Raw genomic sequence first — 17,755 nt, 5'->3', positions numbered from 1 at the left:
TGAAGGTCAGTCAGTCCGGAAAATTGCAAAAACTTTAAATGTGTCCCCAAGTGGAGTCGCAAAAACCATCAAGCGCTACAACGAAACTGGCACACATGAGGACCGACCCAGGAAAGGAAGACCAAGAGTCACCTCTGCTTCTGAGGATAAGTTCATCCGAGTCACCAGCCTCAGAAATGGCAAGTTAACAGCAGCTCAGATCAGAGACCAGATGAATGCCACACAGAGTTCTAGCAGCAGACCCATCTCTAGAACAACTGTTAAGAGGAGACTGCGCCAATCAGGCCTTCATGGTCAAATAGCTGCTAGGAAACCACTGCTAAGGAGAGGCAACAAGCAGAAGAGATTTGTTTGGGCCAAGAAACACAAGGAATGGACATTAGACCAGTGGAAATCTGTGTTTTGGTCTGATGAGTAAAAATTTGAGATCTTTGGTTCCAACCGCCGTGTCTTTGTGAGACGCAGAAAAGGTGAACGGATGGATTCCACATGCCTGGTTCCCACTGTGAAGCATGGAGGAGGAGGTGTGATGGTGTGGGGGTGTTTTGCTGGTGACACTGTTGGGGATTTATTCAAAATTGAAGGCACACTGAACCAGCATGGCTACCACAGCATCCTGCAGCGACATGCCATCCCATCCGGTTTGCGTTTAGCTGGACGATCATTTATTTTTCAACAGGACAATGACCCCAAACACACCTCCAGGCTGTGTAAGGGCTATTTGACCAAGAAGGAGAGTGATGGAGTGCTGCGGCAGATGACCTGGCCTCCACAGTCACCGGACCTGAACCCAATCGAGATGGTTTGGGGTGAGCTGGACCGCAGAGTGAAGGCAAAGGGGCCAACAAGTGCTAAACACCTCTGGGAACTCCTTCAAGACTGTTGGAAAACCACTTCAGGTGACTACCTCTTGAAGCTCATGGAGAGAATGCCAAGAGTGTGCAAAGCAGTAATCAGAGCAAAGGGTGGCTATTTTGAAGAAACTAGAATATAAAACATGTTTTCAGTTATTTCACCTTTTTTTGTTAAGTACATAACTCCACATGTGTTCATTCATAGTTTTGATGCCTTCAGTGAGAATCTACAATGTAAATAGTCATGAAAATAAAGAAAACGCATTGAATGAGAAGGTGTGTCCAAACTTTTGGCCTGTACTATACTTGCATATGTAAACAATTAATACTTGAATTTGTGTATTGCTGAATGATGACTTCATAAAACTGCAATAAGAGAAGTGGTTTATTCAACCAAAACGGTTAAAGATGCACATTCAACTCCAACTCTGACTCTAAAATAAACTATGAGCAGCAGCAGCTCATCTCCCCCTTTTGGCAGCTTATTCAACCAACATGGTTAAAGATGCACATCAAAAATATAAAATCACAGAACGAAATGCAAATGGTGTGCATTTACTTGCTGTCCAGCTCCTGCCCTCCAGAGCCCGGAGCATGGAGCCTATCTTGCCAGAGCAAGATAGAAAACCTATTCTAACTCGACTCAACTCTTTTTCTTAACTCAAAATAAATTCAGAGCAGCAGCAGCTTATCTCCCTCTTTTGGCAGCTTATTCAACCAACACAGTTAAAGATGCACATCAAAAAATTAATCACAGAACGAAATGCAAATATTGTGCATTTTAACTTGGCAAGATAGAATACCTGTTCTAATTCAACTCAACTCTTTTTCTTAACTCAAAATAAATTCAGAGCAGCAGCAGCAGCTTATCTCCCTCTTTTGGCAGCATCAATTCGGTTTTTGACATAGAACTTTACTGCTGTCCAGCTCCTGTCCTGCAGGGCCTGTGGAGACTCCTCAATACATCTCATGCAGTCTGCTTTTCCTGGAACCCTCCTGGACCTTATGAAGCTATTCAGTGTCTTCTCCACCGCCTGGACCTCCTCCTCCGACCACTTTCTTCTCCTTTGTGAAGAACCTGAATAAAATACAACAATAGCTTAATGTTCTTGAACACTGAACTCAAACTAATCAACATCGTTAAGAGCAGGTCCCTATTTCAACATTGGTGCAAATGATTTCTTGATAGTAGACAGAGTGCTTAAAAACAGTTGAGCAAAACTGGTTATACACAAAGAGGTTAACTGGTTTTACTGTTGAGGCTGATCAGAATATAAAATACAGGCCATTGAACAGTTTCTACTTTGTACACAGAATCAGCTTTAACCACATTAAAACTTCAATCACCAAACACATTATTATTGACAGCTAGGATCAAGACTTTTTAGATTAGACTTTGAAGAAGACCTCATGAGTGTTGAGATCAACAACCTCAGGTTTAACCAGGTAACCAGAGGGGTGTACTGCGAAGCGAGTTTAGTGGGTTAGCGAGGTATGTTGAGTCTAAAGCCAGGCTTTCCTTTTATCACAAAGGTGGCCCTCTTTTAACCCGGCTAGATCACCATGGTAACTTATGTAACTTATGCTTAGCTATATGTTCAGAGTTTAATCTTAAAATCGGCTATAAAAGCGCCGCTGTTTCACCATTTAACTCATTTACAGCGGGTGCAACCTTAACTTTGAAAGTCCAGTGGAGCTGGATCAGAACCGAGCATTTGTACAGAGGAAGAGATCGCGCTGATCCGCTGGTGTTTACTTCCTCTCTGAGCGTCACCGCCTGTAGATGTTCAGCTGAGGGAATACGCTGCTCAGCTGTTGAGCCGACTCCCGTCAGGAGCTCATTACGCTATATATATTTTTTCTTTTATATAGGCCTAGCAGTCTGGGCCACTGAAACAAGTAGTGCGGTCGCAGCATTACAGATAATCAGATAGGTAATCAGTAAAGTTAATCATTTCACTTTGATGTGGCCATGAATAAATTAATTTCAATGTTTCGCCTGTTATATGGCAGTGTTGCCCAAACACAAATCTTGAATATGTCTATGCTATTTTCACAGTTAAAAAGGTCTTTGTCATTGTACAGAGACAATAGGCTGAGATTTGCTTGTACAGCACCTAAAAAATTCACTGTATATTCATACGCACACCCAGCCTTGCTTTCAATAAAACACACTCACATTCTATAATTGTGATCAGTAAAATATATGAAAACAATATAAAACACTATTTAAAAATGACAGTTGTTGCTCTAGTTTATTTTGTTTAAATGGATAAATCTTCGTATTTAAAAGTACCGCAATGTTCAGCTGTCAGAAATTAAAATCAGCCTCCTCTCTTTACTTGTTATTCATTATCATATTTGCAGCAACAGTGTAGCTTTTGGCTGTGATCACGCTTTTTTATATCACTCATGCTCTCTCCATTAAAGCAACCTGCTCCTCTTGGCTGAAATCAGCGGCCGTGTGCGGAAGCAGAATCATATGACGCCAAACACCTCTTTTTATGTGAACGCACACAGAGCACAACGCTGAGAGTCGGACTTGACAAACCAAGTTGAGTTGGCTTTAGGTTTTGTTAAGCCAGAACATGAACACAAAGCCTGGCTATGTTGAGCCTCCTTCGCAGTACAGGCCTCAGACATGTCCATAACCCTCATGTTCTACTATTTACTGTAGATGTTACCTTGAGCTGGAAGTGTGCTGTCCTTTCCACTGGTGGATCTCTCTCTCTCACTGGATTTATCTGGAAACACAACAGCTCTCTTAGTAAAAGAAGTAGTGAACCTGATGAATATGAAACCTTAATAACATAAAACATTACTAGGTCTACAGATCTGTCTTAATGACTCCTAATGACTGATTAGCTGACACAGAACACTGAAACATCCTGAGGCTGTGACAGGAGCTCTCCTCAGGTATGAAACCTGTCCTGTCCTGAGCTGTCACACTGAGGGACAAAATAGTTCAGGTACAGTGTCAGACCTGCCAAAAGGAACAAACACTGGCAATGATGTGAAGAAGCCACCGTGATGATGTCATGACCAAGACCTCCATCTATTTTTCTCCATCTATGCTAACCAGCTAGCCCTGACCCATTCCATATTTTTACACCATTTTGACAGTAGATGCCATATGAGTGAGTGTAGCATCTTGTCTCCCCTCCTACAGAAGAACAGCTTCCCCCAGAGCACAATGTTACCTACAGTTCGCAACTAGAATCACAGAAACGCTTAGAGGCTGCAGCTCCAAGAAAGTCCTATTTTCTTCACAGATGTCTGACCTTATTTGATGGCAAAAAAAAGAGGTGAAACAAGTAAATCTGGATGTGATTTTCCACAGCTGCTGCTGCAGCCTTTCTTCAGACCGGTGAGTAATCACTAATTTACTGACCAACATTTCAAGTGTCAAAGTTGTGATGTTGTCAACTGGGTTCATCCAAGTATTTTGTAAAGTTTAATTCTGTTGGCTGTTGCCCAGCTAATTACATCAGTAACATGAGACTTAGTTTATAACTGACTGTACATTTGTACAGAGACAATAGGCTATGAGATTTTCTTGTACTGCACCTAAAAAATTCACTGTATATTCATACGCACACCCAGCCTTGCTTTCAATAAAACACACTCGCATTCTATAATTGTGATCAGTAAAATATATGAAAACAATATAAAACACTATTTAAAAATGACAGTTGTTGCTCTAGTTTATTTTGTTTGTGTCCATAACCCTCATGTTCTACTATTTATTGTAGATGTTACCTTGAGCTGGAAGTGTGCTGTCCTTTCCACTGGTGGATCTCTCTCTCTCACTGGATTTATCTGGAAACACAACAGCTCTCTTAGTAAAAGAAGTAGTGAACCTGATGAATATGAAACCTTAATAACATAAAACATTACTAGGTCTACAGATGGCCTCGCCTGTGTCTCTCCTAATGTTTCCCACTGAGCTCTGCCCCATTTGAAAGAAGAAGAAGGAAGCTCATGTGTGGAAAGACACGGCCTCCGAGATGTAGAATGTGTGTTGTAGAAGAGAAACACACATGTCAGGACCGATGACTTGTATCCTCAGAACAGACCTGTCCTGTGATTGTCAGCCTCCTTTCATATTTAAGCTGAAAATCACAGGGCATGTCTGAGGATAGAAGTCTGCAGCTCCAGCATGATATGTAAATGATGATATGATGGGCTGTGTCAAGATTTTTCATCATTTTATATCATAAAAAACACCAAATATGTGTATAAATAAAAATGATGTACTTATAGTAAAATAAAATATAAACAACTAAATAATAAGGCAAAAAGGTGAACTTTATTTCAATCTAGGCCTGTTTGAATATCTGCCCCCCCAAGGATTCTGTTGCAAAAAATTCTGGCCCTGCAGTAGACCCAGTGTTGATGGTGTCACCATATTGTGACTCTTTTTCATCACTGGTAGGAGATCAGGCAGGACTGAATGTTTAGGTTCCATCAGGAGCTCAGACAGTACATGAGGTGAGTAAAGATTCTGATGCTGGACCCTCTGATCCAGAACCGGCTGGTTCAGGATCAGCTCTCACTGAGCTCCACTCCCTGTTTATTGGTTCTATAGTGCAAACAGTGATTTGTCATCATCTCTCTAGTTGTGAATACAGGAAATGAAACTTCAGCATTTCATAATTTTCAGACTGTTTCAACTGTTCATATTGTGCCTCTCAGCATATTCAACATTGCTACTGCATTTATTTAAACCTATATTTCCCCTCACTATTCATTACAGACATGACATGTTTGGATATACAAACTATGATCTTGCCACACCAGACATGGACAAACTATTCCACAAAGAGCCAGGTGTTGCAGTTTTTTTCTACAACCAATCAAGAGCACACAGTTTAACAAATCAGCTGATTAAATGGGTCAAGTCTGGTGTGCTGTTGCTTGGTTGGAACAAAAACCTGCAGCCACAGCCCTTGCCCATGCCTGCTCTAATTCCATGTCTGTATGAGGACCAGAATCAAGTCCAGTCCTGGTGGTGGACCAGCACCTGCTCCTTCTTCTTCTGTGTCTGGACTCAATCATCAACAACCACATAAGTACAGTACAGTGGCACTCTGGAGAATTATGCCTGCAGAGATATTGTCAGTGTGTGATCTTAGCATAGCAATGTCTAACTATATGTAATTTGGGGCTATTGCAGTATTTGCCTTTTATTGTTAATTTCCTGAGGTTTCTTGTGTCCTGCACTGAGCTGAATCTTAAGTGAATAAAAGCTGCTTTTCTAATTCTGCCTTTGTGATTATGTTATTGTCCCTTGTCATCCTCAAGCTGCAATAGCTATGTATCTTTCAGTGTTATCAACATTTTTAACAATGTCAACAACAAATATACATATAAAGGATTCAAAAGAACATGATTACAACTGTATAAATGATACCTTTAAGAAGCATTTCAAATAACTATTTCCAATCTTTTAAATTCCACCAGTTAATAAATCTTTACTGTTATTTAAGAAATGTAGAAAAAAAAATGCAATAAAAAATGCAATCAAAATAAATATGAAAAAAGAATAAAATTACTACCCAATAGTTGTCAGCTTACTTGATGAAGGACTGGAGGATGATGAAGGTGTGGAGGACGTTGAAAGTCTGGAGGATGATGAAGTTGTGGAGGACGTTGAAAGTCTGGAGGATGATGAAGTTGTGGAGGACGTTGAAAGTCTGGAGGATGATGAAGGTGTGGAGGATGAAGGTCTGGAGGGCGTAGAAAATGATGTAGAAGCAGCCATCTGGTCGTCGTCTTCATCCAAGTCTGACTGGTCACTGTCCTGAGCTATTTCCTCTGAGGACCACAGTAACCACATGGATAAAAGTATTGAATACACATTCATCAGTACATGACAGCAACATCCCACAAGAGGGCAAAACATAGGCTGCACAACTAAGAAGAATGTGAATATGATAAATTAAAGAGAGAAACAAATGAATACAGTTACCACAGAGGTTGTTTTACCTTGCGGATCAATGGAGATCTCATCCAGAGTTTGTCCCTTGAACTCTGCCATTCTCCCTCTTTCCAGGGCCATCAGCATTTTGCTGACCTTAGCCAGCTGTAATGTTCCTTCAGGCAGCCTGTAGTATTGGCGGTGAACTCTTATGTCATGACCTAAGAAATCCGCGAGGTTGTCCATTTCATTGTCCTTGAGATTGAGAAGCTGGGACATTGTGGCCATGTGTTTCCTCAACTTAGTAGAGGACAGTGCCTCTGGGTTACTGGCCCCACAGGATTGAGCTATCTGTCGAATAACATCCGATCCTCGAAAGTGCGTTAGTGCCTGTGGCCTTGCAAACATGAATTGATTGCTGTCTGGAACTTCGCAGTCATTACGAGTCTTTGCAAGGAGCTCCATTGATGCCTGCATTTCTGGGGTGAGGAGCAGTGGAACTTTACGTCCTCGTTTCCCTCTTATCTCTATCCTTTGAAAATGTTCACACAGTTTCTTCTCCAGGTCAGTCAATGCCAGCTCCACATCAGGATGAGACCAGGTCTGTCGTGCTGTGAAAGAACTGACAGACATCTTCGAAACCTCCCCCTCTCTTCTGCGGTTAAAAATAATTAACTCACAGAGTGTAAGTTTCGCAAGTTCTGACCAATTTTTCTTGCTTTTTTCAAGTTCAAGTTTTTGTTGGAAATCCTTTCTCTGTTTATCAATACACTGATGCATCTTTTTCACGTCCTCCGTGAAGGGCAGGAGCTGTGGCCTGTTCCATTTCGCCTCAGTGAGTGTCCTGAGGGCCTGCGATGAAATGCATTCATTCCATTTTGTGTTGCATATCTGTCTGAACACCTTTGCATTGTGAATGGCCTCCTCGTCACCTGACATCATGCCCTCACATTCGAGAATATTGGCCAACTTTTTAAGGCTATGGCCTAATTTCAACGCTAAGGATGGTGTTGTGTAAGTCCCAGTTTCCTCGCTAAATCCAGCTACCACCTTCACAGCTTCAATCACGCGAGGAAAATTGGCTGGTGCAAAAAAATCAGACATTTCTTTCAAATTCTGGCTCTGCTGTCCCTGTAGGAGCAAGCGACCTGTCTCGCGCATCTTTTGTCGAATATATTCATGCTTTGTGATATCATGACCATGTTTGTTAAACAGATGTTCACCCAACTTCAATATGAGCCTTTCATTGCGGACAGCATGTGCTACATCATCTTCGTTCATAGAAAGAACCAATTTCCAGAGCTGCTCACTGACACTGTTTGGAACTGGCTGAGTGTATGCACAGAGGGTTTGGACCCTAGACTTTCCTCTTTTGTACCCCTCAGCTGTCCTCTTTAGGTGGCAGATCTTCATGTGTTTCCACAGTGATCTTCTTTTTAGATAAGCCTCGCAGTTTATACAGTGCATATAATCAGAAGGCTTTACAGGATTGTTTGGTTGCTGACGAGGTATCACAATCCCTTTTCCCTTTTTGAGCACATCACTATTGTGGATACGGTTCCCCTTATTCTTTAAGAGAGAGAACTGAATCCTTCGCTCTTTAGAGCCTTTTGGAAACGCAATTGCTCTAGCCACATCTGGCTTGTCTTTATGTTTAGACTCTAAATGACGAGCCATTTTACGGTAAGGTTTTGAACAAAATGTACAATAAGATGTTTTGTTGTACAATCTGCCACCATCAGGTTTTTTTTTCAATGTCATTACCATCACAGACTTGTAAGAAGATGATCCGCTCTCTTTTGATGTCTGAGGACGCCTTTTCTTGCAAGGTACAGTGACTTCCTCAGCATGATCTGGAGATCTTTTCTGGGCTTTTCTCTTACTCGTCTTTTTTTGTCGTTTGACGTGAGCTGCATCATCGCTGTCCTGACATGTCATGACAGTGACAGAATCATCTGTTGAAGACGGTCCACTCTCTTTTGCAGGCAGGAGATGCGTTTTCTTGAGTAGGACAGATACTTCCCGATCTGAATGTGTTTTTTGCACTTTTCTCTTCCTTTCAAGTTTGACATCAAGTGAGCTATCACTGTTGGTTACTCCACATTCAGGGACATAGTCATCCTCACTAAATTCAAAACTTGATTCCTCTGACACCAACCCGAGAGCTTCTCTGTCCGGCTAAAAAACAAGAGGTTAAAAGTCAGATTTCTAAGTCCTGCTTGGTAAGTATCTGAAATCATTTTTTTCACAGCAGATCTCACTGTTTGAGAAAACACTGACATGCTCACTATCAACCTGAACAGGTAAGTACTCTAAATAATGCTACTTACAAGCAATAGTAACTAGAATTCCCACTACACATGAAACAGTTACTGGTTTTACGCTATATCACTAGCATTACATATTTGCCATTGCTATTTTACAGTTAAGATTATTCATGTGTATCTATATACATGTACTGTATATCTCACTTGCAATGGTCATGGCCAGTTACTGTGGTAGTTTGGTAGAAGTAGTAGTTGATATTAGGTTCTCCAATGGCATCAACCAGCAGCTGCCTCTCTGTGTGAAGACTAATGTCTTTCTGTTATGTGTCAGTGTAAACATGGCAACATCTTTGACTGTGCACCTTAACTATAGGCCAGTGGGTGTGAGCAGGTTTGTCACAAAGAGTAAACCCACCGAAAATATGTTATATATGTTACAGTGATCACAAGATCACGGAGTGAGCTGTAGCCACTGAGCATCTGTTAGCTCAGGGATCACAGAGGCTGCAGCACAGTCACTGACAGAAGCTTCTTAAATGGCTACAGCTAACTCTGTAGTCATGTGATCACTCTGAAACACAAATTTTAACACTAACATATATAACATATTTTCGGTGGGTTTACTCTTTGTGACAAACCTGCTCACACCCACTGGCCTATGGTGTAAAAAGGTGTGAGGCTACACTGTCAAACATGTTGCAATGTTTACACTGACACACAACAGAAAGACATACTTTTCACACAGAGAGGCAGCTGCTGGTTGTTGCTGTGCATGCAGCGGACACATGTTGTAGTGGTGTGACTAACATAGAATTGAAGTAAACAAATCTGTGTCATGGATCTGCCTCATTTACCTGATCCAGCTAATTAGTCAATATCGGAGCCAATATCCGATCTTAATATCGGATCTACGCATCCCTGTTTAAAGGGTGTAGCAGGACTTACTGCTGTATCCTGCTGACGTTGTAGAACCAAGGTCCTCTTCCTCTCCTCCTTTTGCCTCTCTGCCTGTGCCGCCTCGTAGCGCTTTTCACACATGTCATGGTGTGATTTGAGCTTCTGTATATAAAGCATATGGCGACTTTTTGCCTGTGAAACACCAAACACCCGTAAAAATGAAGTTCAAATGTTTTTCACAATTGTTCAGTAAAAGCTATACACCTTTTCTATTTTGGCATTTAAATCTAATTTGAGGGGACCATGTAAAGAGCCAGAGCAAAGAGAAGGAACAACACGTAACAAAGGGTCTAGACGAGAAACAACACTGAACAACCATGGCACCGGAGATGCAGAAATTGAACCACTGTGCTGAACACCATGTGCTTATCTTTAGTTGTCTGACCACAGCACATAAAAATATTGTGTCTTAAATGGAACAGACAGTATGAGTCTGTTCAGACACTATGAGACTATCTGAGCAGATTCATAGGAGTCAAAACCATCAACTCTGAAACTGAACAGACTCCACAGGATAACACAAACACCAGGATCAGATTGGTGGCCTCCCATAAACTCAGTATCATCTGGTGATTTTACTGGTTTAAATGTTACTTGTAAGAAGATGGCATAACCTACCTCCTCCTCATGTTCAGGCTCACTGCTACCATCAACATCTAAAAATAAAAATCAAAGAAAAGGTAAATGTTAAATCAGCTGAGGTTGAGCCTCTCACTGACCAGTTGGAGTTGTCCAGTCTTTGTGTACTAGATGTTGTTACTTGTTCTGAGGTTGTCATCATGGTCAATGTGTTAGTTGCATTGATTCAGTTTAAAGGAGCAGTGAAACAGAAAGTGATGAGCTGCTTTGAACGGGAGAGCAGAACAACATCATCTTAGCTGCTTCAAAACATGACCATAGAAAACATTGATATCAGTTGCCGTTTGTTTTCTCTTGAGTACTTTCACCACCTTCTTCATATTTTTTAGACTATGTTTTCTGCTTTTTCTGATCTCACTGTGTCTCTACCTTATGCTAGGTATTATATTCTTTCTAATTTTACTATGAAGCACTTTGTGAATTCTTTCTGTGTAAAGTACTGTAAAAAAATAAACATTACTTACTTACTTACTTCTCTGTTGTTGAACAGACCTTTAATTTGAAGCTACAATTTTTCAACCACTGAACAACTGTGTTCCTGCACACAAACACTCCTCCTCTGTCCGACTCAAACAGCTGATTTGTGGATCATTGCTGTGTGAACCCAGGGTAAGCTTGCAGGGTTCAAGGCTAAGGTTTTTTTTTCACTTGCCCGGTCGGGCAAGTTGGTCAGAGATCTACTTGCCCGAAGTCAGTTTTTACTTGCCCTCTAAAAATTGTTTAATTTAAGCGGCTATCAAATAACAGACTGCAGTTATTTTTATGTTATGTAATCTTTATTCACACTGTATTTATTAATTAAAACAACATATGTCATGTATTGTAGCATAATTCCTACACAAAAATGACAGTGTCAGGGCTTAAAGTGAAAAATTTGTCAATCGTTCTCCGTCTATAATTTTGCGCCCTACTTGAGCCTTGCCCACCTCTATTTATTTTTCACCCCTCTCTCCAGTTCTGCTGTATTAACACCGGGTTTAATATATTTTGCTTCCATCTCTCTGCCCTGCTCTACTCTACTTCAATGCTACTTAGCCCTCTCTCTACTCTACCAGTAGACTACCACATCCACCTGTTGCACTAAATGCACACAGCAGTGTTTCCCCTAGGATGGAGTTATAGCAGCGGAGGTGAAGCACACGCATGAAAAATAATTTTCACATGCTTGAAACTTTTTTGTATGCTTGCAAAGCACAGCCTGCTGGGATGTTTCTATGTATCTACTGGCACCAGAAGGGCTCTTTAGGACTAAGTACATACAGTACATGTGTGCACAGTATGAGCAGGTGAAATGTCTGTCTAGCTTACATATGAGGTGTCTCAAGATTTAGGAACATATAATTTTATTGAATATAATAAATAGTGCTGCACGATTTGATAAAAATGTGTGATTGCGATTATGGTGGACACTATTGCGATTTGCGATTGCGATTACAATATAATTACAATAAAATATAATAAATAAATGGTATCATGAGTCTTTTTTTGCTTGATTCAGTGTTTCCCTACATTATATCAGGGGGCACTGACCTGACATAGTTATTATTATGGACAGACAGTGTGTCAATGACCATTAACAGACTGAGCACAGTCAAACATGCTGCTCACACAGCAGCGCAGCACATCTGCAGATGAAAATTAGCCTGTATGGCTAAATTTGGCACATTTACGTGACTTAGGTGATTATGTTAATTAATGTGCACTGTCCCTTCTTAAATAAAATAAACATAAACACAAACTGTACACACAGCGGTGCGAGCCTGTGTTGTGTTCAGGCGTTGTCACATAAATGACAAATTCCAGCACACCATAGCACAACCCAGCAGCATCTCAAGTGGGCCGAAACAGAGCAAAATTGCTCAATTTTTCATTTGTTATGGAGTCCATGATTTCCCTGTGACACTTACAAATGTTTGCTTAACTGTGCTTGGATGTTGTTTTATAAGGCTCTGACGGCTGTCAGTTGTCTCACTGTCTTTAACGTTACACGGCTCGGCTTTCTCTCATATGCACTCTTCCTACTTTTCCCTGTGCTGTCTCAAGTGTTGTTATAGATTGGTTGTGTTGCCGCGGGACATGGCGACTTTAACTTTTAAACTTTTACACAGCACGTCTTTCAGGTACGGCGACGTTGGACAGAAAGGCTGTGTAAAAGTTTAAAAGTGGAAGTCGCCACGTCCCGTCTCGAGTGCTGATATAGACTGGTCGTGTTGCCGCGGGACGTGGCAACTTTAACTTTTAAACAGCACGTCTTTCTGTTCAACGTCGCCGTACCTGAATCCAAAGTATCGCCATGTAACAGACGTTTTTTTCGCCACCAACTCAGCCTGTTCATGGTCGAGCTCATGCTCTTCTTCAGCGTCTGTGTTGGTCACTGCTGCACGCCGGCTGCACGCACCAGGATAGCTTGTGGGCGTGATGTCAACAAACTCCACACACTACAGGAGACGCAGTCACGTTCACAGACACACACGTTAACATTTATTTAGCCTACATTAAATCGCAAATCGCAGCCTTTCATGCAGTTATGTAATCGCACAGCCTGACATCTCGATTGCGATTAGATTAATCGTGCAGCACTAATAATAAAGTAAAAAGTCACTTGACATGCTGCTGTTTTGTGCTATGACCTATTTAAGTGTTGGAAGTTGTTATTTACGTGACAACGCCTGAACACAACACAAGCTCAGCATGAGTGCTGTACTGAGCTGCTGTGCGAGCAGCGTGTCTGTCTGTGCGTAACAGCAGTCTGTTGATGGTTATTTACACACTGTCCATTTCAATAACTTTGTCAGCTGACAAACTGCACCGGGCTCGGGGTCAGGTTTGGTCAGGAAAATGCGGCCCGAGCCGCTCTAGCGTGCTCACCTGTGTATGTGGCGGAACTCCGCCGTGCGCCTGCATCAGAGCAGAAGAGCACGTTTTAAAATACATTTATTTTATCAATTAGTTATTAACTTTTACTATTTTTAGCAACTTGCCCGATCGGGCAAGTGAGTTGTTAGGTTACATGCCCGACCGTGAGTTTTACTTGCCCCGGGCAATCAGGCAATCCTTATTGTTGAGCCCTGGCTTGTGTACAGTTATACAGTAGTTCAAGGGTTCACAAACTGTAGCTCCAGAGCAAAGGTCTGTTTGATGGTGAGACATGGGAGAAAATACTCAAATAAAAACATTAACTGATATTGTTTTTTTCTTCTTTTTTTGATTTAGCTGACATGTGTTAGTGGAGGATCCAGTACACAGCAGCTCCTCACTCAGCTTGCAAATTATTGGTGGTTACATAATAATTTATATGATTAAATATATAATTATGTCAAAATGCAAACTAACTGAATAATGATGATATACATTTACTAAAGAGTAACAATAACACTAACAGTAGCCTTTAACAGAGGGTTGCGTGCTCAGCTGTCCAAGTTACGTTTCCCATCATTACTGAATCAAGATTCAATATTCTCTTTATCGTCATTCAGAAGAAAACATCAAAGATGCAGAGTAGAACAAAAGTACAAGCATGGCTCAATAAAAAACACAGATAAATAATAAACAGGATGCAAAGAACGATTCAATATATATACAGGTTTCACAAATTACTTTCTGGATTGTGTTATTACTTTCATACCTGCACATTCAGAGCTGAGTCCTGTGGATCTCAAACTCGGGCCATCCTCCTGTCAGCACAGACACAGTCAACATGTCAGATTACATACAGCAGTCAAAGTAATAACAGCAGTATTCAATCATCTAAAACAATAATAGTCATTACTTGCTATTTTGTGATGTTTAATTTATTTTTTATATCATCAATATTCATCTCCAAAATATTATCAAACCACTAACTCAAGTATTGTTCAGTGTTTTACACAAAATAGATCAGATTCTGGCATCATTCAGTGAAAAAAAGGCAATGTAACTTCACTCAGCAGAACACTTCACATTCATATTACAACAGCCAATTTCTGGATTGAGAAATGAAAAATGAGCATAACAAGTTTCACCGAGTCTCTCTCTCTCTCATCCACGCAGTCTGTGTCACGTGAGACATGAAGCCGCGACCAGAGTTAAAAAGTACAAATGGTTAAATCCCGACCAACACCCGCCGTTTATATCCGGTCTTAAGCCCTGGCTAATAGTGTAGCACGTGAAGCTAGCGTTCATGGTCAGCTAACATTAGCTAACAAAGGCTAACCCACACAGCTAACTTCCTAAACTGCATTTTGCGACGTCATTCTCTATTTTCATGCTGGACACAATTGTACAGTTGTTATAAATGTAACTCAAGAAGACATGGCGAGCCTATTTCATTAACTTAATACTCACCGTCTCCATCACGAATCCACCGGTGTTTACCTCCTCCTCCTCCTCCTCCTCTCTGCCTCCGGACGCACTCTGACGTCACTCGTCAGGCGCAGGTGCGCCAGTCGACAAAGGGGGGCAGTGGGGGAGGGGCATAGTCCGGATGGGGACCTCAAAAATCAGGTTGTGTGTGTTAAGACAGTAATCATCTAGAGTAGGTGGAAGGACTACAGCTTCATAGTAAAGACCAGTACTCAAGTTGTAAAAAAAAACAAAATCAGGGGGGATGGTGGATTTTATCACAGGGGCACATAATTTGTGCTGATGACAGTGCAGAGGGTCTGCCATAGCACCACTGCTCTTACATAGTTAGGGTCAAATGCACAGGAGAAGTCCCAAATCATTTCTTCTTCTTCTACTTGGGTCAACCGATGATACTAATAATAATCAAAGTCAATTTTGCTTTTAGAATATTGAATTATAGTATATTTTTCAAAAAAGCACTTAGTGGTATATGATCAAACTGGCATCTAAGGGTTAATTTTTAATTGTGATTAATTAAATCATAAATTAACCCTTTGGGCCCTAGGCCTTTTTGGGGTATTTTTACTGCCTTTACTTCTAAGCTCATATCACAGTCATTATAAAGGCTACATACACATGCTATATCTTGGGGTTTTTTTGGGACAATCGGGGCTATCCAGATTTGCCATCATTTCATGTCCTTCTATGTGCCTGTATTTTATATTAATTTTTATATCAATGAAAAGAACAAATCCGTGTGACTAAATTCTTACATTTTTACATGTATCTCACCATAGCAAGTTGGAAGTTAACATATTCTGCCATATATGAAGAGGGGAGACTCTCTGGAATCTGGCAATATAAGAACCATGATGGTGGGACATTCTGTCACTTCACAGCTGTCCAAAACATGTGGTTTGTGCCAGGCGGACATGATTGCCAGTATTTTTTCATTATTGCAAGAAATTCCATTGACTCATTCACAAGTCAAAAATGTGTTTTATCTAAAAGAAAGATGCAACATTTACATCTAAGTGTCTTTCTCAGCTTTAACTGATATTGTCCAGCACCTCAAGCCTTCTTACTGTCCTCTTGACAGCATCCCACCTCATCTTTTTAAGGACGTTTTCCATATCATTGGGCCCTCTGTTATGGATCTGATAAATTCATCTTCGTCCCAGCTGCCTTTAAACATGCTGTGGTCCAGCCCGTCATCAAAAAACATAATCTAGACCCCACAGTTTTATCCAACTTTAGGCCTATCTCCAAGCTTACTTTTCTTTCTAAGGTCTTGGAGAAGGTGGTTAATGAACAGCTGCAGTATTTTATTGATCTAAATGGCATTTCCAAGAAGTTCCAGTCTGGTTTTAAGTCACGCCATTGCACAGAAACGGTGCTTTTAAGAATTTTAAATGACCTTCTTTTAACAGTTGACTCTGGTAACTCTGCGGTCCTGGTCCCTCTGGATCTGACAGCTGCCTTTGATGCAGTGGATCGCAACCTTCTCCTGTCTCGCTTAAACACCTGTGTGGGCATTAAGGGTACTGTTCTTGAGTGGTTTCAGTCCTACCTCTCAGACAGGAGCTTCTCTGTCCAGCTTCGGCCACTTCCCCCCTGAGCTGTGGGGTGCCTCAGGGTTCTATTTTGGGTCCCCTCCTCTTTTCGATATATATGTTGCCATTGGGATCCATATTTAGAAAGCACAACGTCTCATTTCACTGCTTTACAGATGACGTACAAATCTATCTGCCTTTAAAAACAAATGAGCAAGCCTCTGTTCAGGTGTTATTAGACTACCTCAATGATATCCGATCTTGGATGGAAGTGAACTTTCTGTCCATGAACAAAAATCTGGAACCCCTGGGGTCAAAGGTCGCCACGCAGCGGCCAAAGAGACACGTTTTTAAAAAAGTACTGTCTTTTCTTTAATAATTCATCAATGCTTTGAGGTAGGGGGCTGACCTTCCAGTATGCGCATCAGGACGCCACAAGCGACCACTGTGCAAAGTTTCAGACCTGTGCAACCTTGGGAAAGGTCAAAGGTCAACCCTTTGGGGGCGACCTGAACAATTTTTTCATACCTTTGTTCCAGATTATCGTTTAGTGGCTCTGGGGGATCCTCTGTTCTGAATCTGGGACCCCTGGGGCCAAAGGTCGCCATGCAGCGGCCAAAGAGACACGTTTTTTTTTTAAAAGCACTGTCTTTTCTTTAATAATTCATCAATGCTTTGAGGTAGGGGGCTGACCTTCCAGTATGCGCATCAGGACGCCACAGGCGACCACTGTGCAAAGTTTCAGACCTGTGTGACCTTGGGAAAGGTCAAAGGTCAACCCTTTGGGGGCGACCTGAACAATTTTTTCATACCTTTGTTCCAGATTATCGTTTAGTGGCTCTGGGGGATCCTCTGTTCTGAATCTGGGACCCCTGGGGTCAAAGGTCGCCACGCAGCGGCCAAAGAGACACGTGTTTTTTTAAAAAGCACTGTCTTTTCTTTAATAATTCATCAATGCTTTGAGGTAGGGGGCTGACCTTCGAGTATGTCATGTGCCACACAGCCTTCTGCTAGGATTTTTTTGTCACGTTGCGATACGACCACCGCAGAGCTAGTTAGCTTTGCAGAGCGTCTACAGAGTTGGGACTCAGGGAGACTGATACAGGTCTTACGTAAGGCCCGCAGCCCAAGTTTCACATGGTTCGGTCAATTTTTGTGGCCGTGGCGAGCCTTAATTGGTTCAAAAATGCTAACCTTTAGAGGCCCGCCCCTCGGAAACTACCGAGCCGATCGGAACCTAAC

General features: G+C 41.5%; 2 protein-coding genes across 11 annotated transcripts in view; both read right to left on the bottom strand.

The window, feature by feature from the left end:
- Positions 1-17,755, bottom strand: part of LOC117246455 (phosphatidylinositol-binding clathrin assembly protein) — a 162,355-nt gene that overhangs the window by 85,837 nt on the left and 58,763 nt on the right. The window lies entirely within an intron of this gene.
- Positions 1,227-16,698, bottom strand: LOC144459800 (uncharacterized). Of its 2 annotated transcripts, XM_078164463.1 has the most exons (8): positions 14,263-16,698; positions 10,617-10,654; positions 9,987-10,130; positions 6,843-8,952; positions 6,432-6,671; positions 4,614-4,673; positions 3,539-3,598; positions 1,227-1,932 (listed from the first exon to the last, which is right to left on the bottom strand). In XM_078164463.1, exons 3-8 carry the CDS (start codon positions 10,113-10,115, stop codon positions 1,721-1,723), a joined length of 2,811 nt encoding a protein of 936 aa, XP_078020589.1. In that variant the 5' UTR covers positions 10,116-10,130; positions 10,617-10,654; positions 14,263-16,698; the 3' UTR covers positions 1,227-1,720. The 2 variants fall into 2 exon arrangements, with proteins under 2 accessions (XP_078020589.1, XP_078020590.1); XM_078164464.1 differs by lacking the exon at positions 14,263-16,698 and having other exon boundaries at positions 10,617-11,192.

Source organism: Epinephelus lanceolatus, chromosome 22 (genome assembly GCF_041903045.1).
Source record: "Epinephelus lanceolatus isolate andai-2023 chromosome 22, ASM4190304v1, whole genome shotgun sequence".
Taxonomy (NCBI): Eukaryota; Metazoa; Chordata; class Actinopteri; order Perciformes; family Serranidae; genus Epinephelus; species Epinephelus lanceolatus.
Note: the sequence above shows the minus strand (reverse complement) of the source record. Positions and strands in the feature narration are given on the sequence as shown.